Source organism: Malaclemys terrapin, chromosome 1, assembly GCF_027887155.1.
Source record: "Malaclemys terrapin pileata isolate rMalTer1 chromosome 1, rMalTer1.hap1, whole genome shotgun sequence".
Lineage (NCBI taxonomy): Eukaryota > Metazoa > Chordata > Testudines > Emydidae > Malaclemys > Malaclemys terrapin.
In genome coordinates, this window is record NC_071505.1 from 213972325 (window position 1) to 214000020 (window position 27696).

General features: G+C 42.0%; 2 protein-coding genes across 9 annotated transcripts in view; both read left to right on the forward strand.

Annotated features, from left to right (window-relative positions):
- The window catches only part of MAP7D2 (MAP7 domain containing 2), a 132733-nt gene extending 122162 nt beyond the window's left edge, over positions 1 to 10571 (forward strand). For all 7 annotated transcript variants that reach the window (XM_054006347.1, XM_054006337.1, XM_054006375.1 and 4 more), the window contains 4 exons: positions 3145 to 3223; positions 4246 to 4432; positions 6240 to 6519; positions 8877 to 10571. In XM_054006347.1, coding sequence (XP_053862322.1) covers positions 3145 to 3223; positions 4246 to 4432; positions 6240 to 6489 — 516 coding nt within the window. In that variant the 3' untranslated portion in view covers positions 6490 to 6519; positions 8877 to 10571. The remainder of the gene's footprint in view (positions 1 to 3144; positions 3224 to 4245; positions 4433 to 6239; positions 6520 to 8876) is intronic.
- An 11572-nt stretch (positions 10572 to 22143) lies between these two features.
- Positions 22144 to 27696, forward strand: part of BCLAF3 (BCLAF1 and THRAP3 family member 3) — a 64999-nt gene continuing 59446 nt past the window's right edge. For both annotated transcript variants that reach the window (XR_008442524.1, XM_054006464.1), the window contains exon 1: positions 22144 to 22254. The gene's annotated coding sequence lies outside the window, so the exon portion shown is untranslated. The remainder of the gene's footprint in view (positions 22255 to 27696) is intronic.

Sequence of the window (27696 nt, forward strand, 5' to 3'; positions counted from 1 at the left end):
CGCTGACTGTACACTTTGCTAATACTGTAATATTGTGTACAGTCAGTTGATTCTGTTACTTACCATTGAAGTTCAGATCCATCCAGGGGATATCTCCCCCACATGCTAGGTTGGTGGCTTTTTAAAATCTTTTATGTAAATGTGCCTTCGTTGTCTCTGCCTGATGACCAGGTGGGTCAGACAAACAAATGCACATTCTTTTGTTTACAGCAATCTGTGCTTATGCATTGCTTGCCAAACACATTTTTGTGAACATAATTCTAGCACATATCCATAACTCTCTTAGACACTTCATGCATACATCATACAAGAATATTAATGATCAGTGAGTTACTAGTTTTCAAATGATATATTACATGCCACTTTTTGGGTATATATCATGACAACTGTGTGTGAGGTGTAGTGAGTATGTCAGGCCTGACGAGTTGCTGACACAGAGTAGTGAACCACCAGTGGGCCTTTGTGTCACAAAGGTGTTTATTAGGGCTGTCGATTAATCAGAGTTAACTCATGCGATTAACTCAAAAAATTAATAGCGATTAAAAAAATTAATTATGATTAATCGCCGTTTTAATCGCATTGTTAAACAACAGAATACCAACTGAAATTTATTAAATATTTTGAGTGGTTTTTTACATTTTCAAATATATTGATTTCAATTACAACAAAGAATACAGTGCTCACTTTATATCATTTTTCTTACAAATATTTGCACTGCAAAAATGATAAAAGAAATAGTATTTTTCAATTCCCCTGATACAAGTACCATAATGCAATCTTTTTAATCGTGAAAGTGCAACTTACAAATGTAGATTTTTTTTTTAACACTCAAAACCAAAACAATGTAAAACTTTAGAGCCTACAAGTCCACTTAGGCCTGCTTCTTGTTCAGCCAACCACTAAGAGAAACAGGTTTGTTTACATTTACAGGAGATAGTGCTGCCCACTTCTTATTTACAATGTTGTCACCTGAAAGTGAGAACAAACATTCACGTGGCACTTTTGTAGTTTGCATTGCAAGATATTTGCGTGCCAGATATGCTAAACATTCGTATGCCCCTTCAAGCTTTGGCCACCATTCCAGAGGACATGCTTCCATGCTGATGACGCTTGTTAAAAAAATAATGCGTTAATTAAATTTGTGACTGAACTCCTTGGGGGAGAATTTTATGTCTCCTGCTCTGTGTTTTACCTGCATTCTGCCGTATATTTCATGTTATAGCAGTCTCGGATGATGACCCAGCATGTTGTTCATTTTAAGAACACTTTCACTGCAGATTTTACAAAACACAGGGAAGGTACCAGAGAAATCCTTAGAGATTTCTAGGGATAGCTACAGCACTTGACTCAAGGTTTAAAAATCTGAAGTGCCTTCCAAAATCTGAGAGGCACGAGGTGTGGAGCATGCTTTCAGAAGTCTTAAAAGAGCAACAGTCTGATGTGGAAACTACAGAACCCGAACCACCAAAAAAGAAAATCAATCTTCTGCTGGTGGCATCTGACTCAGAAGACGAAAATAAACATGCATTGGTATGCATTGCTTTGGATTGGATGATTGGATTGGATGATGAGCAGAACCCATCATCTGCATGGACGCATGGTCCTCTGGAATGATGGTTGAAGCACGAAGGGACATATGAATCTTTAGCGCATCTGGCACGTAAATATCTTGCAACGCTGGCTACAATAGTGCCATGCGAACCCCTGTTCTCACTTTCAGATGACATTGTAAACAAGAAGCGGGCAGCATTATTTCCTGCAAATGTAAACAAACTTGTTTGTCTGAGCGATTGGCTGAACAAGAAGTAGGACTGAGTGGACTTGTAGGCTCTTAAGTTTTACATTGTTTTGGTTTTGAGTGCAGCTATGTAACACAAAATCCTACATTTGTAAGTTGACCTTTCACGATAAAGAGTTTGCACTACCATACTTGTATTAAGTGAATTGAAAAATACGAGTTTTTATTTTTACAATGCAAATATTTATAATCAAAAATAAATATAAAGTGAGCACTGTACAATTTGTATTCTGTGTTGTAATTGATATTAATATATTTGAAAATGTGGAAAATATCCACAAATATTTCTATAAATGGTATTCTATTATTGTTTAACAGTGCGATTAATTGCAATTAATTTTTGACAGCCCTAGTATTTATATTTCATTCCCAAGGACAGTACCTCCCACCCATGGATCATAGTAAGATTGGGTTTTATTGTCTATGGCTGACATTACACCAGCTTCTTTTTTGGGGCCTGGGAAGGAAATTCTCTCACTGCCAGAGTGGCTGAGATGGAGTGGGGGGTTTTCTGCAGCTTAGGGACCTGGTAGGGCAGGTCGGGAGGAAAGGTTCAAGTTGTCTCAGCTTAGTAGGTATCCAGTGAAGTTACTCATTGCATGGAGGATCCGGTTCCCTGATGAACCAGTTGGAAGTGGATATATGGGAAGGGCATCTCCTCGGGAAGTGGAACTCCTACCGTCTGGTCTAGCAGGAAGACAATCTCGTATCCCCACCCCTTCTTAACCTTCATATGAGAGAAGGGCAATGAGGACCAGCAATGAGCTAGGGCCAGGCAGGAAGTCCAGAGGGCTGTTGGCAGCCTTCGCAGATAGGTGGGAATTATTAAGGAAAGAATGATCAGCACCATACAATCCTTGCCAGGTATTTCCAAAATGAGTTAATAAAATTGTGGCCTAATTTAAACTACATCCCTTGCATCTTGTCTTTCTTCAACCCCCATTCTCCCAGCCATGCAGGATTTCCCCATCCATCTCAGTCAACTTTCTGACCTCCTTCTGGCACTCCCCTGCCACCATCACTTGAGCCTCTGCTCTTCTCTTTGTCTTCCTCTCACACCTTGTGCCTCTGCATCCCAAAAGGGGACCTGAGGATAATTTCACAAGGCCATGTGTACTCTGAGTAACTACTCTGGCAGTGTAGGGAATACTTCTATAATAGATGCAGCCTAAAGATAAAATGTGTGTTGTAGTTTTTGTTTTATGTGCTTGAATGTAATTGAGAAAAAACATTCTAGGAACAATTGTGTATTAACCAGCAGAGTTTTTTAAAGGTTCTGAGTCCAGTCAATTCCCTGAATCTTAGGACCTTGCATCTAATGCAACTTAAACATTATTTGGTTACAGAAGGAAGAGCCAAAACTGGAGATACCATCAACTTTGACTGTGGAAAAGCAACCAAAAACTCTTGCTCTCAATCAAATAGGTAAAAGCCCTTCATTTTTGTTTTGACCAATATTCAGTCTTGATAACTTGAAAACAAAAATCCGTAACCTCAGATAGTGCTGTATTTTCATTCAGAAAAGGAACAGATACATTTGTGTGTAAATATGTTAAACATAAGAAAATAGAACAACTTTGATTTACCAAAGTATGGTAAATGTAGAACAGGGATCGGCAACCTTTGGCCCGCACCCCACCAGAGTAAGCACCCTGGAGGGCCGGGCTGGTTTGTTTACCTGCTGCATCTGCAGGTGTGACCGATTGTGGCTCCTACTGGCCGCGGTTCGCCACTCCAAGGCCAATGTGGGTGGCGGGAAGTGGCAGCCAGCACATCCCTCAGCCCGTGCCGCTTCCCGCAGCCCCCATTGGCCTGGGACGGCGAACCTCGGCCAGTGGGAGCCACGATCAGCCGAACCTGCGGATCCGGCAGGTAAACAAACTGGCCCGGCCCACCAGGGGGCTTACCCTGGTGGGCTGCGTGCCAAAGGCTGCCTATCCCTGATGTAGAAGCAGAAGACAACTATCCTGATGGGTAATATTCTACTCCTCAGCATGTCCCAGATAGCATTTATATAAAAGTTATTCTAGCCTGCAGATTTCTTTGTTCATTGTAGTCTACGTTCCTGTTTTGTAGATTCTCTAGAAATATTCTCCCCTACAGCCAAGCTTGACATGCTTTTTAAACATTGTTTTAAAATACAATCCCTTTTACATTTAATTTGGTTTGCTAACAGCATATATATATATATTAAAGAATGATAAATGAAAAATGTGTAAATAGTGAAGTGTGACTTTTCCGTATTTTTTCCCCTTCTCTAGGGCTTCTCTGTGCATGTTGTAAAAGATAATATATTATCTTGTTTCTTTTTCAAAGTGTCCTACAATAGCAGTGTGATTGACAAGATAATATGATGGGTCACTTTCGTCTCTTTTCTATGACTCAAATAATTTTGTGATTTTTAAATATAAACACTGCTATTGCTTCCTAATGAGGTTCTTTTATAGAAATCAATGGACTGACAGCCTGCCAGGAGAGTAAAGGCTTAGGATGTGCTGCTGTTGAAACACTTTCTCGAGATATATTTTCTAATGGACTTAAGTCAGTTACGGGGCTTATTCAGCTGGATGCCATTGATGGGAAATCTAACAGCATGGATGATTCAACAGATGAGGTTCAGTCTATGGATGTGAGGTACACGTCACATGAAAAACATAACTTTTAAGTAACTGTTCAGAAAACCAAAACCAACCCACCAAAACATATGCAGTTCTCTCATTTCATTTGTTAATCTGTCTATCTCTCGGCACAGCCCAACCCCAAATATGGACTCCTGTGTAACTACTCTTTGTATGTTCTGACTAGTAGTGTGCTCTCAAGAAGTAAATGCACTTTCAGATTGAAGGATACTTACAATCTCTTATCTCACTCTCATATCCTGCAAAATAATTAAGCTCTTCCATAGTTCTCACTTGCCAAGTGCACACAAACATGCTCAAACATTTTGGATTGTCCATAGAGTTCACATGCTGTATTGCTGTGAAAATGGGTATTCAAATATCAGATTTTGTTTTGTACCAGAACTATAAAACAGTGGCATATAAGTCATTGTGTTGTACAAATAATGCCGCAGGTTAGAATTTCAACATTCACATTTTCAATTATTTTAATCTTAAGTCTTTTATTCATATTAATTTAACAAATATTTGGCAACAAGTAAGCAAGTAAACAAGCATTATGGGATCTTGGGTGAAAGACTCCTATTGTACAGTATGTGCAACAAGGGAATTGACATTTTAAGATTGCTGAGAACCATAGTCCTGAATTCCTTGATTTTAGTAAAATCTCATATTTAATATTGCATTAATGTAGGTTTTTTTTAATCAATGGGCCAAATTAAGCCCTGATGCAACTCTAATTACTTCAATAATTATGCAATGGATCCATTTGTTACAATCTTAGGTTCATTTAATTTTTAGTTATAATGTTAATGGGGAATGAACACTATATTTAAGGTTATAAACATATTATTGATATACAGGTGTCTACAATCTTCGCTTATTTCCTCCTGTTTCTCTAACAAATAGTCAAAAGGGCATGGGTACGTTTCAAATGCAATTTTAATAAAAGATTTTTCTTGTTAAAGTCTTAGTATAATCTTCAGACATAACATAACATGAAAAAACTGAAAATTAAATGAGCCTAACATCATCACAAATGGATCCATTGCATAACTATTGAAGTAATTAGAGTTGCATCAGGGCTTAATTTGGCCCATTGATTAAAGAACCTACATTAATGCAATATTAAATATGAGATTTTACTAAAATAAAGGAATTCAGAACTATAGTTTCCAGCAACCTTAGAATTTCAATTCCCTTGTTGTGCTGCATTTAGTTTGTTCTGTAAAAGTTAGCTTTTTAAATTTCACGTGGTTTCACAATTTTCACATGGTCGAATATATCTTTGAAATCTATATTGTGCAAAATTAACAGTCTGAGACCACGATCCTGCAAAGATTTATCCACAGCTTATCCAAGCTTAACTGAAACTTATGCATTGAAGCCAATGGGACTATTTGCTGTTCATGAAGTTAAGTATGTGTGTAAACCTTTGCAGAATTAAGATGCGATTAAAAATGGTAAATATAAGGTATCTGATGGCGCAGGGAGTGAAATATTCAGCCTTTTTAACCTCTGGGTCACTAGTTGGAATCCAGCCTCTCTGAAATGAGTTTGTAATCTCAGTCCAGTTCCTACTGGACTGTGTCAATACCATGCAGCCACCACCAAGACCAGCATTTAAGGAGTATGAAGACAGAATTACTTTCTCTCCTATAAGTTGGCCCCTTTGTGTATGAGTTGGGCACATAGCACTGAGGCATGTTGTACCTGTTCTGAGGATAAATAGAACAGCTTTCAGGGATGCCATAACCCTTTTCATGAACAATAAGAGCTTACAAGACTTTTATTCTGCGTTTTCCTTTCTGTCTTCCATACAGTCCTGTTTCCAAAGAAGAACTTATATCTATCCCAGAATTCTCACCTATGAATGAACTCATTCCCGGTGGTTCTATGGACCAGAATGGAACAAGTAATGCCAAGGCTCTTGAAGATCTCTTGGATTTCACAGGACAGGCCACTTACTCCAAGATATCCAGTGAAAACATTAGCCTGGATGATTGTAACAAAAACTTGATTGATGGATTTAACAGTCCTGGGCAGGAGAATACACTAAACTCCATCTGTTGACAACCACACGATTCTGTTGTACAGATGAAGGTACAATATTGTGAGAAATATCTAAGCTATGACAAGTTATTGGGAGTGTAGATAGCACACTTTTTAGGTTAATCCAGTAGTGCAAGCAGCATATGTTGAGAGTTAGGCTCCTGGACATTTAAATTTGGCATAATCTTCCGTGAGTAGACTAATTAGGAATGTAAGAATTGGCATAGTGGAAAAGAGGAATGGTCCACTTAGTCCTGAATCCCGTTTTAGCGTGCAGTCTGTGTTGAACAGTGTCCCTCAGAGCAAGGTATAAACCCTCAGAATGCTCCGATGTATAACAAAGCAGAACTCTCCAGATCTTAACTGTAACTCCTCCTGACCCAAGATGTTTACCAGCTTAAGCCCTAAGGTATGAGAAGTGATGGTCCTTGTAACTTTACCCTAGCTAGTATACTAGGGTAACAGATGCTATTCTTATTCTTCTTTTAAAACAATCTTCTAATCCTTTTCTGATATGTGCTAAACTTTTTGCCTGAATACCCTGCAGCCAACAGTTTCACAGATTAATTAAATGTAACATAAAAAGCTTTTACTGTTATCAGTTCTAAATTCTCTTCTAATTTCCTCTTATTCTTGTATTATGGGAAATGGTAAATAGGAGTAAATGTTCAGCCTTCTCTACATTTTTATTCTTTTTATACCCCTATCATACTACTTACTCTTCCCCTTTCAAACGAAATAATCTTAGTCTTCCTGAAATCTACTAGGATAGAATTCCCCAATTACATAAGTGTTCCTTTCTCTGAACACTTCTACTCCATTTTTTTGAGATAAAGTGACACAAGAGAAACCTTGTGAACCCTTGGAATATAGGTTAATCTCCAGCTGTTGAACATCTTGGGGAATGAGCATTTTCCTAGGTTTTAGAGTAACTTGTTAGCCACCTGTGTCAAATTCAAACTACTTTTCCTATCCTTCAAGGACTTGCACAACTTTACTCCCTTGTACCTTTCAACTCACCTTTCCTTTCATCATCTCTTCTTGCTCCCTCTGCTGTGCCCAAGCAGAACAGCTAACCGTTTGCTTCATGTTGTGCTCCCTCCTAATTTTGTCTCTGCTTCTTTTCATATAGCCTCCGATTGTACCCATTTTGTCATACATCCACCCTCTCTACCTTCAAAATCTCCTTATGACACTACCTGTTCCAAAAGGCCTATTAACTCTAGAGCTCTCTGCAGTTTAATTATTAACTAGTCAGATGAATGAGAATCCTCAATACAAAGTACAAAAATGTGAAAGGAAAAGATGTAAAAATATAACAAAGGAAAATAAACCCCACATAAAAATAATCGGAAAAGTGTGGAACTTGCAAGATATGTCTCATCCTCAGTGTTTGCTCACCTTGCTCTTTGAGTTTGCCCATTCATCTTCCTGCAATTTCCTTTCAGTGACTACTTGGATTGCAACTTTCTTGGCGTAGGTGTTCTGTCTTCATACTAGTCTGTAAAGCACCTTGCACATTCTTGGTACTCTATAGATAATAAATAGGTAAGGAGGGCATCATGGAGGAAAAGGGAAGCTTGTTCGGCTGTTGGAAAGATGGGTCACACCATATGCTTTCCTATCAAGTTTTTACTGGCCCCACTTCGTCCCTGATGGGAACCCCTGTCATGCCCTACCTCTCCCTGCTCCTGGTTTCTAACCACAGCCAGGAGGAGTGGGGAGCTAGCTCATGTCCAGCTAGGAGTGGAAAGAGAGTGAGATCTAGATTGGTTCTATGCTGGCAGTTGAGCCATCAGTGCAGGAACTCATTGCATAGTTCGGAACTAAAGATGTAAATTGTGTGTCTGGCAGAGGACAATGTTTTTATTTGTGAATTCTACAGACAGTAGTCAGTACTTAATAAAATGTTTAAGACTTTTTGTTGATCTGTACTGGTACCCAAATCAGTTACATTAAAGCAATTGAAGCTACCTGTTTAACTTAAACATTTCAGTGATAAACTCAGGGTATAATGAAAAACATAGATGTGTGTTCTCTTTTGGTTAAAGAACTATGCACCCTTCCCTATTAGTTATGATAGTCCTTAATTATATCTCATTTCAATTTAATAACAAAGAGAGAACAGTTAAAAGCAGGACCAATTAAGTATGCAACAATGTGGAATGTGGTAGTGATTGCCATTTATTATGGTTCGGTGCTGTAGATATATGCAGCGTTGTACAGACAGTTAAGTAACAGTCCTTTTCTTGGAAAGTCTGCAAGCTAAGTGACATACAGTATGAGATACTGATAGTTTTAACGTTAATTGTAGCATTGTACTTTATTGCAAGAGAATCAGTTCTCAGTTATAAAAATTGGAGCCATTTTACTTGCATAAACTGTTTGGGTGTGTTTTTAATTGACAGAGGAAGTATTTATGGAGGATATACGTCCTGTCATGCTGCTGGCAGTAAAATATGAGCTTGTCATCTGAAAGAGCTTCTGCAGTCTTTGAACACTGGATTTCACATAATCAGAGCTGAATATAACTTTGTCTTCCCAAGTGGTATGTTGAATAACTGGCTGTTCTTCATAGATGCCAGGAATCTATAGCCTTGATTAGTTTCAGGGAAGATTCATTGTGCTTTAGAATTTGGGCTTCAGCTGCTAATAAAGCTCTTACTACTTTTTTTTTTTAATTTAAATTTCATCTAAATACTTCACTGTGATTTTTACCCTGTGCATTTTATTTTAAAATCATTCTTCCTTCAGTTTTATCATACAAGTACTCAATGTCACTTTCTTGTAAATACTATGAGGTTTGCCCACAGTGCGTTGAAATTAAATAATGTACTGTACTTTAGCTCTGTGCCTATTTTTTTAAATGGGGAAAAATACTGAAGAGTTCTTGGCAACTCTTTTTTGCAGGTGTATAATTGCAAAACTAGAACTGAGGAAGCATGAAAACAAATAATTATTCAACTGCTGGAATCAAAGGAGCCTCCTTACAGACTGTGGAGGGTTAGATTTATCCCCCTGCTACAATGCATCACACATGACTATTTTGTCTTTTTTTTTTAAGTCAATAGTGACAAAGCAGTTTAATACAGTACTAATAAAGCCTTGGGTTGACTCTCGCTGAAGTCTTTAAAACTCCCTTGATATAACACTTGTAGACAATGTAGGCATAATACCCATTACAGTTCTTTAATATGTATTCCATAACTGCAGTAGTTCTAAGCAAGTATGTCATGGGGTTCAGATAAATGTTGAGTTAACTATTTGAGATCCGTTATTAATACCAGCAGGCTTTCATTCATGTAGACAACTATTTTGTGTCTTCCTACAGACTCAACAAAAAATATAATCAGCGGTAAAACAATATACAGATATTGCAACGGAAATACTAAGTCTGAGACACTGTCTCTCTCTCACATAGTATTTTCACCTATATAACAATATTAGCCTCCTTAGTACTCAACAAACATCTATATGGGAAAATTAATATCAAGAATGTAAAATGTAGACATTATGTGCCATACAATGTATTTTGGTTAGTATTTCTTTTGGTGAACTATGGTAACTTTTATCCTATATTCTGTGCTGCCTGGAGGACATTTTTGTCCAAGTCTTTTAAAAAAAGTCACTACAATTCTGTTTGGAGACTAACAAAAAAGTAGAAACTTTTATATGTAGAGAAGTTTACAATGTAGCTTGGTCTCAATTGTAGCCACGTTCTTCTGCTTTTAAAGCCAGCAACTGTTTAAAAATTGAAGTAGCCAATGAACCTGTGTGTGAGTATATAAAGAAAACATGCCTATAACAATAGTTCTTTTTATGTTGGTGTATTTCAGCAAAATACCTTTCCTAGTGACTGTTCAGTAAGCTGTAGCATGGTATCGTGTCTTCCAAATTAGTCCTACAGTTGTTTCCTAAATAATAATAAAAAAAAGAACCAAAACAAACTAATCATGTTTGTTTTGCTTGATATATTGTATTTGGCAGATGTCACCTGAGATGTTATATTTTATTATGGTGTCATTGTATAACCTGTAGATTACCTCACTTGCATGACATGTATAGCATGTATAAGAGTGAAATACATTTTCATTTGAGTCTGACTTGTTTCCTAGCTTTTTTTCCCCTCCAAATAATCATGGCAAAACTACTTTAAAAAAAAAAAGGCAGTTTGATTTGTGGTGGTTTTCTCAGCAAGGCTTAATACTAAATGAAGGGATAGTCCCTAAGCCTCTCAAAATATTTATCTTTTTACCTTTTGTTTTCAATTTGATGTGGTGATTTGCTTCTATAGGCTGTTCTATTCTCTTACTAGTCTTCTCTCAGGTACTTGAACTGTGAATTAGCCACATTACAAAGCAGCCTAAAATATAAATGTTAAACTGCTCCTTAGACTAAAGACAAAGATCTTTTTAGAAAGAGACCAGGTTGTTCAATGTAATGACTAACAGTCCATTAAACTCTCGGGGAGGAGCAGTCTGCAAACATTTGTTTTAAATAAAAGTAAAATAAAACAAAATAATTTTAATGCAAAATATCAAATATATAAGTCTGATATATTTTAGAGTGTAAAATGTTACCTTTATCATCCAGGATATCTCTTTCCATCATGGTGTTTCAACACATGCTCATTTGAGTTCTATGGAACACTGGGTCCCTGTATGTGATTTCTCAATACAGTTGCATTCTAAGATGATAGGAGGAGACACAGATAGGTGTACATATAAATAACTTCAGATCCTTTTCTTACTGACTTCCAAAGATTTTTTCAGCAGGATTTGGCTGAATATCTGGGGTTACTGCTCTTGTAGAAAATAGAATGTGTCGTGAGCGGGGCCTTAATTCATTTTCTTACTCTTTGTACTGGTATTCATATTTGCTGTTGTGGTTCAGAACGATGCAATGGACTTTCTTTGTATAGGACAATGGTCCTGGAACTACAGGTGGTCCTCCAAGTTCTTTCTAGAGATCTACAGAATTAAACCATTTGAGAACCGCGCCGTAGAGAAGGAGGGGGAGAGAAGTGGATGAAAGTGATCTTTGTTATGAAGTGATCCACAGAATGGAATTGTTGGAGAACCACTGAAATATGCCTCTTTCATTGTGTTAGATGAAATCATATACTACATTGCTAAGTTGAAGCTATAGAAAAGTATTTACACAACTGGACTAGAGCAAAATTACTATAAGATGGGTACACAACTAGTTGAAAGATGGTACTCAGAGTAGTTGTCAGTGGTTCACTATCAAATTGGGAGTGCATAGCTAGTGGGATCCCCAGGGGTCAGTCCTGGGTGTGGTACTATTTAATGTTCATTAATGACCTGAATTACAAAGTGGAGAGTGTGCTTACACAATTTGCAAATGACACCAAGCTGGGAGGGATTACAAGCACTTTGGAGGACAGGGTTAGAATTCAAAATGACCTTGATGAATTGGAGAACTGGTCTGAATTCAATAAGATGGAATTCAGTAAAGACAAATGCAAAGTACTTCACTTGGGAAGGACAAATCAAATGCACAGCTACAAAAGGGGAATAACTGGCTAGGTGGTAGTACTGCTGAAAAGGATCTGAGGGTTATAGTGGATCACAAATTAGTTGATTTTCATTAATACACAGTCCTTTATCATCTGTATAAGCTCTCATGTCTGAAAATTAGAGAGTACTACTGCTCAATCTGCTAATCATCGATTATCTATTTTGTCTATTAAGAAAATATTTTATGGGAAAGACTATTTAAATTTGAAAGCAGGGAGTAAGGAGGGAAAGGGTTTTAAGCTTTTTTTTTTTTTTTTTTTAACTAAAATGCAAGCTAACAAGCTAACAATTTCTTGTCCTTCAGAAGAGTTTTATGACACTTGTCTTCCACTCTGTTTCCTCATTTTGCACAGCTGAAGTACTGAAATATGGTGAGAAGTTCTTACAGTATATTTGATCATTGAAAACCAAGGAAATAGTGTAAATCTGTTTCCCAACCAGTGGTTTGGATGACTATCTGAACCCTGCAATGTGCAGGATCAAAATGACCTTCTAGAAGCTAGGGTCTCGTGATTCACAACTACACATGCAGCCCTTCTGAAATCCAGCCTGAATGTTTGTTAGAGAGATGCTAGCTCAGACTGAGAAGAAATGAGAAAAGTAGAAAACTGCAGTAATAAGTGGCATGATTTACATAGTCCTTGAACGGAGAATGTTTTATTTATTTATTTTGGCAATCAATCACATGTGCTGTATATTTCAGCCATACATGCGCAGGTTAAGAAGAGTCACCGAAGTTAATGGGAGTTGAGAGTGCTCAGCACTTCACAGGATTGGACCCCCAAATATCCAGAAATATCTAGTTATAGAAGAATTTTCGTGGGTGTGAGATGAGATCATAAACTGGAAAATTATTCTCATACTATTTCCTGTATTTTTCTGAGAATGACAGGCACATATTTACCAAATACTACATTTGAGCAGTACTTGTTAATCCCATGGAAAGACAGAGTGCAGGCCAGTGGCTGGCAATGTTAGGGCAATGCAGGCATAATACAATACTGAACTTTCAAAAATTCGGGTATCCCTTATGTCATCACAATAACTTTTCTCTTAAAATAAATGGCAAAACTATTCTATTGTGGTCTAAAACTTCCTTTTTTTAACCTAATGTGGCAACATCCCCCAAAAGAAAATTATTAGCATCTTTCACAAATATGGAGAAATATGAACATAACTGACCATTCTCAATTCCCTGGAGAACTGTTACAGTGTTACAGGGTTTAACTCTAGTGACTTCTCTGAGGTCACTCCTAATTTACACTGGTGTGAGTTCAGAATCAAGACCATAGTTTTCACCTCTACATTACCAGTCCCAAGACAGTCAGCCCTCATGACTAAAAATTCTCACGGATGTCTTGTGAAATTAGTTTGCTCTTAGTCCAATTTCTAGTTGAAGGCACTTTGTACCACAGCTGTCAGACCAAAAATTGAATGGGCACAGAGCCTGAATAATCCTCTCACCTCTAGAGATGGCGCATCCAGATCAGAATTGCTATGGCCATATGGAGAAGTTTGCTGTGCTGTGGTCCATGCTATTCTCACTATGTTAATAAATAGAGGACTTCTAGGGTGTGTCAAAGCACTAAAAATTCCCACACAATTTAGGAAATAAGTAATAGCTTCTTTGCCTGTTTCATCTTCCTTGACCCAAACCTCCCATTTTTCTTTACTAACTGTAATCCTGGTGATATCCTGAACCCTGAACTTTTTCTCTTTCCCAGTGTCCTAGATCAGTAAGTCTGCCTATTGCCATCTCAGATATACTATTGCATCACCTCTACTTAATTATTTGTATTATGGTAACACTCAGTGCCTCCAATCAAAATCAGGGCTCTGTTTTGCTAGTTGTTATACAAACGCACAAGATCCTGCATTGAGGATTTTTATAATTTAATGTAAAACAAGATACAACAAATGGGTTTAACAAACAATTGGAAGAAATGGGGGAGGATAAGGGTAACAATGTCACTAAGGTGGTTCATAGACTGTGCAAACTTAATATTGAGTCATGAATATTCAAAATCATAATATATAAATAAATATCAGTAATCCCTTCTTAACCATCTACCTATTGATGTCTCTTGAAATCCAAAGTCATACTTTCATTTTCTCACGCCACCACTTCATTACAACTTCTTTCCCTGTGGAGTATCCAAATTCTAGTTCTTCCTGCTCACATATGCAGGGAAATGCAAACGCATCACTCCATCCTTAAATAACCTCACTGGTGTCCTATTTATTACTTATTCAAAATTGATTGCTTGTTCAAAAAAAATAAAAAAAAAATCTCTTTTGGTGATCAAGTTTATACGCCATACCTGTTCATACACTAAGTGCCTTTAGTTTACAGCTAAAGTTATTAAGCTACATCTTACAAATTATACACCAGTCACCACAGTCAGTACAGCTAGAGGCAATGGATTTGTTTTATGTGTTGCTACAGGGAAGTCACAATGACCTTATAAATATCCAGGCACCATTATGTCATAAAAAGGAGGCTTGAATCCTATTTTATTTGACCAACCAGGAGAATTAGATGAGTTGTTAGATTCAGAGTAAGACTCTATTTAAAAAATAATTTGCTGATGCTAAGTGAGCTGAGTAATGCAGTCAGTCATCCTGTTCCAGTTTAATTGTTAAATCCCATTTCTTTTTCCATATTTATAAGTTACTAATTTGACAGAGTTTCACTCAAATATCAAAGCTACACAATGTGATTTTAATAAGGAGGATCCTAATCACCTCCAGTTAACTGAGGAAATGTTGGCTACTGCTTGGAGCACATAATCAGGAGAGGATCACAAGTATGCAAACTGATCATTGAGCTAATTGCTTAACCGTTTTCTGGGCCAAAGTCAGCCTTGGTCTGGGTGAGGTGTAACTCACCTGAAGTCAATGTAGATGTAACAAATTATCCCAAGGTCTGATTTGAGCTTCTGGCCTAAGTTTCTGTAAATTGGGGAAAAATAGTTGACCTACATCATGTCGGTGTTTGTGATCCTTAACTGATTTGTTTCCACAGCACTGTATAAATACTAAATATGACTATAGACTATCTATAAATGCTTTCTGTACAGTATGTATACAGCACTCTCCTTTAATAAAGGGAAACAAAACTTGTGGTTTATTTGGTTAAAGTATTTTTGTATAAAAGGGAGAAAAATACCTGGATCTCTGAAGAGGGGCGTGTGTGAGGGAGAAATGATGATTGAAGTTCAGGCTATTACTGAAAGCAGAGCCCAAAATTATTGTTACTATAAAAGCATATTTAAAACCAGGCTTAAAAATAGGTAAAGCACCCACTAAACATTTCTCTTGAAGTTTGCCTCGTCCACTTTTTTATTGTTTCTTTGACAGCTCTCTTAGACTTTCTCCTCCCTTGCAGACTCTCTCTCCAGAGGATCTGCTGCAGCAGGTCTGAGGCAGCATTCTCTCTCCTCTGAAACATCTCTTGCACTAGGGCTGAGTCAAGGCTAGTAAAAATGAATTGTATATGATAACAAAACTAGCACACTTGTTACAAGAGGCTTGGAACTTGGTTAACCAGGATCACCTCAGTGGAATAGCAGTATTCAAAACCAGGTGTTTTGATCTGTGTTGTCAAACCAGTTAACTTTCACTAGTGCAGAGTAAGCCTGTGTTGCTCAGCTTGCCTCTACCTGATCCTGAAAGGGGCTGAGCACAGGGATGGCTCCAGGCACCAGCGCACCAAGCCTTCGGTGGCATGCCTGCTGGAGGTCCGCCGGTCCCGCGGCTTTGGCGGCGGGTACGCCAAAGCCGTGGGACCGGTGGACCTCCCGCAGGCGCACCGCTCACAGCCGCCTGACTGCCGTGCTTGGGGCAGCAAAACACATAGAGCCGCCCCTGGCTGAACAGCTTCCATTGAAATATTTTGTTCACTGTTCTACAATTAGCTGGCCATGGCCTTTGGCACAACTTTTTGTGTGTAAAAGTGATTTTTATGGACAGTTAAGTCACCGTATGTTTAATTGTGTGATCTTTTATTTTTGAATTCCAGTTTACTTGCATTTGTAATCTTAGCCCAGGTCTACACTAACCCCCTAATTCGAACTAAGGTATGGAACTTTAGCTACGTGAATAACGTAGCTGAAGTTCGAAGTACCTTAGTTCGAACTTACCTTGGTCCACACTCGGCAGGCAGGCTCCCCCGTCGACTCCGCGGTACTCCTCTCGCCGAGCTGGAGTACCGCAGTCGACGGCGAGCACTTCCGGGTTCGACTTATCGCGTCCAGACAAGACGCGATAAGTCGAACCCAGAAGTTCGATTGCCAGCCGCCGAACTAGCGGGTAAGTGTAGCCAAGGCCTATAAGTCTTTAGCCACATAGACACAGTTAATGTATCCACAAAACAAATTTTTCATTCAAGTGGAATATGAAAGCTACACTAACTACTTTTAATTGGAAAGACAAATCATTTAAAAATAATAAATTGTCTTAAATATAATGTGTAATCATCAAATGAGCCATGTCCAATAAGGCCCATAGAGAAACCAGTCACAGTTCACAGGTATGGAGATAATGAACCAATGAGACTATTGATAAAAGCTGTTTTGAAATTTAAATGTAATTTTACTAAGTAAATAGTTAGTTAACTAGTTTATTGGAGTTTTACTTTAAAAATTATGGCCCCAATTCTGGAAACACTTATGCACATGCTTAATATTAACCATATAACTGTTTGCAGGACTGAAACCTGTATTGCTAGAGGAGGATTCAGAAGTAAAGAAGTTAATATTGCTACATTATTTCAGGTTATGTAATATAAAAGCTTATGTGCAAAATGGGTTTTCTGTAGTCATTCTGAAGCAATTTGCAACTTAAAGTGGGATGCTCTATCTGCCCATTTTCAAGTTTCAGAATGTTGTCAGCCATGCTATTGGTCTCAATATCCCTGTGTGCTTTATAAAGCCCATCTTTTGTCATGGTAAATATATGAACCTGCCAGTTGGAGTAATGAATAACAGAAAAAGTGAGATGTTTTCTTACTCTAACAGGTCAACCTTCCTTTTCTTGATTATAAAGATATTCCTCTTTGTGCAGTGATAGGGACTGTTCTATGTGGTTTAAAAGTGTAGTAAATTTTAAATATATATAATCAGGTTGAGCCCTTTGGAGTTCAGGACTTTCCACCAGTTCACCTTTCCTGGTAAAGATGTATGGATTAATATGGCTGGCTCTGGGAGAGTTATTGCCCCAGTGGAGGGGGGAAATCATTGCCCCATCAGGGGAATTGGAGGGGGTGAGCTAATGCCCTGCCAGATTGGGGGAGGAGGGTTGTTTCCCAGCAGTATGTGGGGTTGGGGCCATTATTGCCCAGCCTCTTCTTGGAGTAGGGCTACCATATGTCCGGATTTCCCCGGACATGTCCGGCTTTTCGTTCTATAAATAGCCGGCCGGGGGGAATTTTTAAAAATCTAAAAATGTCCGGGATTTCCCCCCGGTCGGCTATTTATAGATAGAAAAGCAGCAGCCAAGCGCCGCTGGGGAGCCAAAGCCCCTTCCCGGCTCCCCCCATCCCCTACAGCCTTACCATGCTGTCTGGACAGCAGCTGTCTTCCCCCTCCTCCCCTCCCCTGAACGCTCCGCCCACCGGCTCCTCCCCCTCCCTACTTCCCGCGAATCAGAGCTTCGCGGGAAGTGTGAAAAGAAGTAGGGGCAGGCGGGACGCAGCAGCAGGTAAGCTGGGGCGGGGGGGGGGTGCGGCCCCAGCAGCTCCGGCCCGGCTCAGACCCGGCCCGGCTCGGACTCCAGCATCCCCGGCCCGGCCCGGCTCAGGCCCCAGCAGCGCCGGCCCGGCCCGGACCCGGCCTGGGCCCCAGCACCCCCGGCCGAGCACCTCCGGCTCGGCCCCAAGCCCCGCAACCCCGGCCGGAGCGCAGCCCGATTCCTGGGCTCTTTAAAGCTGGCCCTGGTCAGGGGACAAGGGGGGGGGGGGTTGGATGGGTCGGGAGTTTTGGGGGGGGCTGTCAGGGGAGCAAGGGTGTGGAGAGGGGTTGGGACAGTCAGGGACAGGAAGTGGGGGGGTTAGATGGGTCTGGGGTTCTGGGGGGGCTGTCTGGGGGCAGGGGTGTGGAGAGGGGTCGAGGCAGGCAGGTAGCAGAGGGGGTTGGATAGGTCAGGAGTTCTGGGGGAGCAGTTGGATAGGGCATGGGAGTCACCGGGGGTCTGTCTGGGGGCAGGGGTGTGAATATGGGGTGGGAGTGTGGATAAGGGTCGGGGCAGTCAGGGGACAGGTAGGGTCGTAGGGCATTCTCAGGAGGGGGCAGTCAGGGGACAAGAAGCAGGGGGGCTTAGATAAGTGGTGGGATCCTAGGGGGCAGTCAGGGGCAGGGGTCCCAGGAGGGGGCAGTCAGGGGACAAGGAGCGGGGGGTTGGGGGTTCTGAGGGGGGCAATCAGGGGGTGGGAAGTGGGAGGGAGTGGATGGGGGTGGGGCAGGGGCGGGGCTAGAGCAGGGCTCCTCCCCGCCCCCCTCAGTGTCCTCTTTTTTGCTTGTAGAAATATGGTAACCCTATCCTGGAGGGCAGATGGGGGAGAGGAGGTTCGACTGGATGTTCATTCCTGCCCCTTCATTTCCCAGGCACTGGGCCCAGCCTGGCCTACCCACAGGGAGAAGCTGCAGTCAGCATATCCCCTAGCCAGGCTTGCTGCTCTGGGCCCAGTATAATGTTAGAAACAGCTACAAACACAATTTCATACATCAGTTACTGACTTCCATGGGTATGCTTTTTTAGTGCACTGTCACAATTTGCTCCCTTTGCCTTTCACCATTATCTTGGTCCGAGGGTAGCACGTTGTAATGGTTGGGTGCACTCCCATCACAATTTGTTACCATTGTGAAATCTCTCTTTTAAATTTAGACACAACTAACTAAAAGATTTTTGTAATTTGGAGAAGCATTTTACAGAGGTAAACCACAGGGCTATTGTATGTAAAACCCTGCAGGAAGGTATTGTGTTTTTTTTTATTAATCTCTTCCCATTATAGATCAGAAACTGTATGGCCTATAGGAAGGTTTAATGTACACAACACTGATACTCGTGTAAAGCATTGTAAACAGCATTTGAAATACTTATGAATACATTTTAAACACAACCCATTAGGCAGAAAATTTACCATTGTTCCTTATACAGACTCCGCACCCCTCTTCGTTGTCACTATTACACTTATTGATCAAGTTTTCAAAACAAGATTTACACCTCTCTGCTTTGGCACAAACATATGAGCATATTGCCTTCTGCTCTTACTGCAGAGACATTTTCTCAGGTCGTCTCACTGCTAAAACTGAAGTGCCTCGTCCTCAGTGTGTGTGGTGGTTTGTTTTGTTTTTTAACCTCAGAGTAGCTCTCGCACCTTAGGTATCCGAAGTAAAACAAAACAATCTTTTTTAGCCATGAGGAAAAGGCCTAAGGGTAGATTCACGAAGGGACGTAGGTTTTACAATGTTCAGGGTTTGTCTATGCTTAAAACACAGCAGCAGTGCACCTGTAGCACTTCAGTGAAGATGGTACCTACGCCAGTGGGAGGGGTTCACCCATTGATATAGGCAGGGCCGGCTCTAGGATTTTTGCCGCCCAAAGCAAAAACAATTTTGGCCGCCGCCCCCCCCCTTATTTAATTACCCCACCCCTGGCCCCACCTCAACTCCGCCCCTTCCCCAAATCCCCAGCCCTGCCTCCTCCCCCCAGGCTCTCAAGCCTGGGAGGGAGGGGGCGAGTAGCGGCGTGCGAATCAGCTGTTTCGCGCGCCGTGGCAGCAGCAGGGGAGGTGAGCTAGGGTGGCCGGGGCACATTTTTAGGGGCGGCATTCTGGCGCCGGCCATGCTGCCCCTAAAAATGTGCTGCCCCAAGCACCAGCTTGTTTTGCTGGTGCCTAGAGCCGGCCCTGGATGTAGGATCAGTGGTGCTAAACCAGGAGTACGCATACCCCTGGGGGTACGCAGAGGTCTTCCAGGGGCTACATCAGCTCATCTAGATATTTCCCTAGTTGAACAGGCCCCATAAAAAGCACTAGTGAAGTCAGTACAAACTAACATTTCATACTGCTCTATGTACTGTACACTGAAATGCTAGTACAATATTTATACTCCAATTGATTTATAATTATATGGTAAAAATGAGAAAGTAAACAATTTTTCAGTAATAGGGTGCTGTGACACTTTTGTATTTTTATGTCTGATTTTGTAAGCAAATAGTTTTTAAGTGAGGTGAACAGTGGGGTATGCAAGACAAACCAGAATCCTTAAAGGTGTACAGTTGTCAGGAATAGTTGAGAGCTCCTGATTGTAGGGTAATCCACTTCCCTGAGAGGTAGAAGTTAGGTCGACGGGAGAGACATTTGTTTTGTGGACACATTGTGAAGCAGAGGTTACTCGCGCTGTGCAGTATCTGTATTTCTTTGAGATGTGTGTCCTTATGGGTGCTACCGTGCCCACCCTCCTTCCCCTCATCTTCGGAGTTTCTTCTGATACAGTCAGAGTCGTCCCTAGGGGACGGCAAATCAGGGCGACCGCTCTAGGCCCCACGCATTGGGGCGGGCTCGTGCTGCATAGGTGGCGGATGAACCGCTGTCTGGGGGAGGCTATCCCCAGCCCTGCCCTTCCACCCAAGGGAGAGCATGTGCTCTGGAGCACCAGGAAAGTGCATGGTGGTACCGCTGCAGCCTCCTCAGCCCCATGGCCCCAGGCCCCTGGAACCCAGCAGCGCTGCTGAAGTGGGGTCTTTGGGGGGTGGAGTGTGGGTGGAGCCACACCTGGCTGTTTGGGGAGGTATTGCCTCCCCTAACTACCCCTGTCATGGTCAGTCCAGGAAGTGACATCACTTCTACCCCAGGCTCTGTACCCCCCTAGGGACAGCCCTGTATATAGTGATATGTGATGTAGGGCACAAGTATGCTAATGGTGTGTGTGCGCGTGTGTGCTGAACAGACACTGCTAATGAAAATCTCCACTTAAGGATCTGCACCCAGAATGGAGCACCCAGAGGGGGATAAACCTTGAAGAGCTACAGTTACTGAATAGGGTAAATAGCCTCTTCTTTGAGTAGTGTCCCTCTGGGTGAGTCCTGAGCAGTATCCCCAGTAGGAGAGGAGGGGGCTTTGGACTAGAGTCCAGTACAGAAGAGAGAACTGCATTGCCGACTGCACCATCAGACCTGGTGCCATCAACCAAGGTATAGGCTCTAGAAAGTATGAACCAAAGACCATCTACTAGCCCTGCAGACTTATACCAGATTTTTAAACATATTTAGGCAACTATTGGGATTTTCATAAGCATCTAGGTGCTTTTGCCGTTTACGAATCTGGCCTGTGGTGAATATTTGGGAACTACATTCTACACACCAGTGGCAACATGTGCAATAACACTATGGTGTTGGAGAGAGAGGCAAAAAAACCCCAAATCCTTGACAAGGCAATCCCCTTTGGTGGATCAAAGGAAACTGAACAAGTTTTGTCACCACAACAGGAAAACTGCCAGCCTTAAAGCCACATGATCCCAAAGAATAAACTGGTGTATTAAAAAATAAGAACAAAACTGTAGAATTAGAAACACGTGTTGCCGGACACCCGGGTGCGGGTCCGGCGCTGAGAACAGCCGCTCGGGCACGTCGGGGAACCGCTCGGAGGCGCTGCGGACACGGGACCGGGGAGTCTCTAAACTCGCGTCTGGCCATTAGCGAGCCGGGGGCTGCATGTGAAATGTTGCCCCGACTCGCGGCTCCGCACGCCGGGGGGAGCAGCCTGGTCTGGGCGCTGGGACGGGCCCGGGGTTTGCGGCGCCGCCCTGGGGAGCGGGGGCTGAGATGGGGCAAAAAGCCCCCCGTCCCCACGCCCTGTTTTTGCAGCCACGGCAGCGTCCCGGTCTGGGGTCCCCGTTACCCCCCCAATCCCAGCCGGCTTCTCCGCTGCCCCCCGCCCGGCAGCGCCCAGACCCCGCTCTCAGCCGCGGCAACCCGTATTGCCCCTGGGCCCCGCCCCCATCTCTGTGACCGCCCCCTGCCCAGGCTCCGCCCGGCCCCGAGCCAGGTCCCCCGAGCGCGGGCAGAGGCTTCAGCGGGCGGCACGGAGCCTGCTCAGCCCTGGGCGCATGCGCCCTGCCAGCCGAGCCGAGCCGAGCCGAGCAGCAGCCGCCTAGTCCAAGGGGGCAGCGGTTTGTCACGTTACGCCGGGGCCCAGCTCTCTCCGCGGGGGCGGCGGGCCCCGAAGCGGCGTTGGCGGCGGCACAGGGTGAGTGTCCCCGCGCGCCCGGCGGGAGGGGGCCGCGCCGGGCTGGGGCCTCCCGCTGGCGGGTCAGGAGGTGGGTGTGTCCCCGGCCGGGCCTCGCTCCCCATGGCGGGGCGGGGGCACCTGCTGCGGCCGGGCCCGGGGCTCGCTGGGGGCAGGACCCGGCGTGACTCGGGGGCGGCCGCGGGGACATGGCGAGGCGCGGGGCCTGCTCGGCTGCCTGCAGCCCCGGGGGCGAGCTCCCGAACGGAGCCTCACCTGGGGACAGCGCTGGGAGGAAAACTAAAGCTCCCGCCCCTGGCCTGAGCCCCCCAGCCAGAGCCCCGCGCGGCCTGGGCATTGGGCTGGCTGCGCTTTGAGTTCTCCCAGTGCCGCCCATCCTCCCCTCCCCCCGGCATGTCCAAAACGCCTCATACCAACACAGGTGGCCGAGCAATGCTCCCTTCCCGTCGCTGACCTTTCTTCTGCCCCTTCCACTCCAGCTGACTCTTCCCCGCCAGGGTACTAGCCTGGCTTCAGGTCAGGGGCCAGGGCTACCGACAAATGTTTCCCGCTTGATATTTCATGTGAAACCTTGTCCTCTCGTCGTGTAGTAAAACCAAATAAAATATGTATTGGTATGGCAAATTGCATAAGATTAAAATACCAATCAAGCTAACAGCCCCCCTCCCCCCCCCCCAAAAAAAAAAAAAAAAAACTCATTCTAAACTGCCCTGTAAATCTGGAGAGGAGAGGAGTTGTAGACTCAGCAAAAGATCAATAGAGACTTGGGCTGTGCTAATCTGGAGAAACTCATTTATGGTGATAGGTATAAGCCCCCTAAAATAGATGATATCTTGCATACAGTATGATTTGACCAGGTTTGTTAGGGTTAAGGCGAGCATAGGCAAGAATTATGAGATTATAATATCATGAGGTTACTCATATTTATTGATCCATTAAATTCATTTTTTTTCTGTGAACTCTGTTGCATCACCTATACAGCACTGAGTTTATTGCTATTATTTTGCTTTGAATTGAACAAGATGTGTCCAGACCCTCCCTGCCCCAAGAAATTTTGGATTTTTGAACACAAATTTGCACAGCTTAACTGAAGGTGTGTATTAGGGCTGCCAAGCAGTTAAATAAATTAATTGTGCGATTAAACAATACAATACTATTTATTTTAAATATTTTTGGATGTTTACTACATTTTCAAATATATTAATTTCAATTATAACCCAGAATACAAAGTGTACAGTGCTCACTTTATATTTATTTTTGATCATTAATATTTGCACAGTAAAAAACAAATGTATTTTTCAATTCACCTCATACAAGTAATGTAGTGCAATCTCTTTATCATGAAAGTTGAACTTACATATGTAGAATCATGTAAAATCAACAACAACTGCATTCAAAAATAAAATGTAAAATTTTAGAGCCTACAAGTTCACTCAGTCCTATTTCTTGGTCAGCCAATCACTCAGATAAACAAGATTGGTTACAATTTGCAGGAGATAATGCTGCCAGCTTCTTGTTTACAGTGTTACAGACTTGTTTATGGGCATTCTCATGGCACTGTTGTAGCTGGCGTTGCAAGATATTTACATGCCAGATGCAAGATTCATATGTCCCTTCATGCTTCAACCATCATTTCAGAGGACATGTTTCCATGCTGATGATGGGGTCTGCTTGATAACAATCCAAAGCAGTGCGGACTGACGCATATTTATTTTCATCATCTGAGTCAGATGCCACCAGCAGAAGATTGATATTCTCTTTTGGTGGTTCGGGTACTGTAGTTTCTGCATCAGAGCATTGCTCTTTTAAGACTTCTGAAAGCATGCTCCACCCCCGTCCCTCTCAGATTTTGGAAGGCACTTCAGATTCTTAAATCTTGGGTGGAGTGCTGTAGCTATCCTTAGAAATCTCACATTGGTACCTTCTTTGCGTTTTGTCAGATCTGCAGTGAAAGTGTTCTTAAAACGAAAATGTGCTTGTTCATCATCCGAGACGGCTATAACATGAAATATATGCAGAATGCGGGTAAAACAGAGCAGGAGACATACAGTTCTCCCCCCAAGGAGTATAGTCACAAATTTAATTAACACATTATTTTTTTAACAAGCTTCATCAAAATGGAAGCATGTCCTCTGGAATGGTGGCCAAAGCATGGAAGGGCATACGAATGTTTAGCATATCTGGCATTTAAATACCTTGCAATGCCGGCAACAAAAGTGCTATGTGAATGCCTGTTCTCACTTTTAGGTGACATTGTAAATAAGAAGCACGCAGCAGTATCTCCCATTAATGTAAACAAACTTGTTTGTCTTAGCGATTGGCAGAATAAGACGTAGGACTGAATGGACTTGTAGGCTCTAAAGTTTTACACTGTTTTGTTTTTGAGTGCAGTTATGTAACCAAAGAAAATCTGCATTTGTAAGTTACACTTTGACGATAAAGAGATTGCACTTCAGTACTTGTATGAGGTGAATTGAAAAATACTATTTATTGTTTATAATTTTTACAGTGCATATATTTGTAATAAAAATAATATAAAGTGAGCACGTGCACTTTGTATTCTGAGTTGTAATTAAAATCAATATTGAAATGTAGAGAAACATCCAAAAATATTTAATAAATTTCAATTGGTATTCTATTGTTATAAGCATGTGATTAATTTTTTTTGAGTTAATCGCATGCGTTAACTGCGATTAATTGACAGCCCTAATTTATATTGATTTCATTAAACAGGTGCAAGTTTTGTGTGTAGGGACTGGTATTTTGGCTTGAGAGTTTTGTTTCTGTGTAGTGTCATTTTACAGGATTAAACGAAATCAGTATAGACATCTACACAAACTTGCACCAGTTTAAACTGAAAGCAAATATACAAAAAATAGTTGAAGTGGTACAAGCTTTTGTGTAGACAAGCCCTTACACCTAAGTCCTTGTCTAGATAAAGCGACACTATTTTATAGAAACATCTTTTTGCCTAGCATAGACAAGGGGTAACACTTCTAAACGCATCAAAGTGAGTTAGGAGGCTAAGCGCCATTTTCAAAAGTGACTTAGGCCATGTGCACACTACAGAATTATGTCTGCGTAACTTACGTTGGCATACAGCCACCAAAGTTAACTGGCTTATGTATGTGCACAGGGCTCCTTGTGTTGGCGGTGCACGTCCTCACCAGGAGTGTGTGTATTGATTGTATTGTCAGTAAGCAACTTAGTGTCTACACCGACGGTGCATCGACCTAATTACATCGATTGTGACTCTAGGCAGCTCAGGAAGATGCTGTTACTAAATTAGTGTTAAGAGGCACTTACGTTGGCGGGAGCCAAAAGTGAAGACACTTCCACAGCTAGGTTGACACAAGGCAGCTTATGTTGACCTAACCCTGTAGCGTAGACCAGGCCTTAGGCTCCTGAAAATCACTGAGAAAATGGGGTGTGTGCTCCTTAGTCACATCAGAGCTCTTGAAAATTGTACTCAAGTCCTAAAAAGAGAGACAAGTGAGACAAGAAGTGATGAGAAAACTAGAGAAGGGAGTCCCTATCATAATTACTTATTTTATTTATCTCTTAGCTTTGTAGGTCTCTATTCTTTCTTGAGTCTTGTGGGAGGAGGTTTGCGTAGTGCAGGGGTAGGCAACCTTTCAGAAGTGGTGTGCCGAGTCTTCATTTATTCACTTTAATTTAAGGTTTCGCGTGCTGGTAATATATTTTAACGCTTTTTTAGAAGGGGTCTCTCTCTAAGTGTATATTATATAACTAAACTATTGTTGTATGTAAAGTAAACAAGGTTTTCAAAATGTTTAAGAAGCTTCATTTAAAATTAAATTAAAATGCTGATCTTACGCCGCCAGCCTGCTCAGCCCACTGGGTGGGGGGTTCAGGGCAGAGGGCTGGGTGTTGGGGGGGGGACGGGACTCGTGGTCAGGGCAGAAGGCTGGGTGTGGGGGGGTTCAGGGCAGAGGGCTCGGTGTGGGGGGGGACTCGAGGTCAGGGCAGAGGGCTGGGGTGTGTGGATGTGCAGCGCACAAGACTGGGTGTGTGTGGGGGTTCGGGGGGGGAGAAGCTGGAAGGCAAGGATCAGAAGTTTAAATTTGATATTCAGTTGTTGCTGAACAATACATTTTTGACATCTTGAAACTTCTAATTGGATTTTCTAGAATAGTTTTAAAATATTTTCTTCTGCAAGTGCTAGTGTGGGAAGAGATCAGACAAAAGTAATTCATTTAGTTTGACACAACCTCGTAGTCCTGATGAACAACTGTCTTTACTAAATAGTGTCTGTGCTGTACTGTGCTCCTCCACATCTGCCTCCAGCAAAATAACTCTGGTATTATTGCCACTACTTTATACTTTGTGTATAATCAAGTCAACTTTCTTCATGCCTGTGATAAACTGAAGCAGGATTCATTTTGGTCCAGACTTTGCTAGAAAAACCAACTCTGTCAACGGACATGCATTTTGAATGGGGGCCATCCCCCAGGTAGCTCTGTCTTGCAACATGAAGGAGATCTTTCTCCTTGGATTATTCTAAAGCAAGGTGGTGACATAGGATCCAACCTGTTTTAACTATCTATATTACAGATGGAACCATATTTCAATCATCTCAGGGGAAGGGGAAAGTACAGTAAATAAATTCTCCAGGATGACTGATTTTGTAGTGTCGTTGGGCAACATAGTTAAAATGTCTGGAAGGGACCTTGAAATAATCTACTCCAGCCTCCTGGGCTGAGACAAGACCAAATAAACCTAGACCATCCCTGGCAAGTGTTTGTCTAACCTAAAAATCTCCATGGACTAGGATTTCATAATTTACCTTGGAAGCCTGTTCCAGTACTTACTTATATTTATAGTTAGAAAGTTTTTCCTCGTATCTAATCTAAATCTCCTTTGCTTCATATTAAGCCAATTGCTACTTGTCCTGCCTTCAGTGGACATGGATAATAACACTGCTCTACAGCCAAAATGCTTCTGAAATAAATGTAGTCAAACTTTACTAATTCTGTGTCACTGAGAACAAAAATGATGCTTAAAATTGTTGATACGCTATTGGGTCAGCATATATGACCCTTGACTTGGGAATGGCGGAGGATAAGTGAGTTATAAAGGGAAGGGATCTCAGTTTAAACCAGAAATGACTAAAATGCATCTTTGACTGGATCTATGAATAAATCTATGACTGGGTTTGGACAGTACTTGCTTTTTAGGCAAAACAATGAATGATGCAATCTGAAGCTGGTATTGCGTCATACATGATATGAATTGCATCATGTTATTCCTAGAAGTCATGGATGATGCAGTCATAACGAAGCTTACATCACTCTGTTGAACAAATTGCCCTATATCGGCTTTAGAAATCATACAGTGTCGTGCTCTCTTATTTGTCAGTGTTTGATTTTGCAAAGGGACACATTTCTGTTTAGCCAAAGTGAGCAGAGATGCCTCGTACTT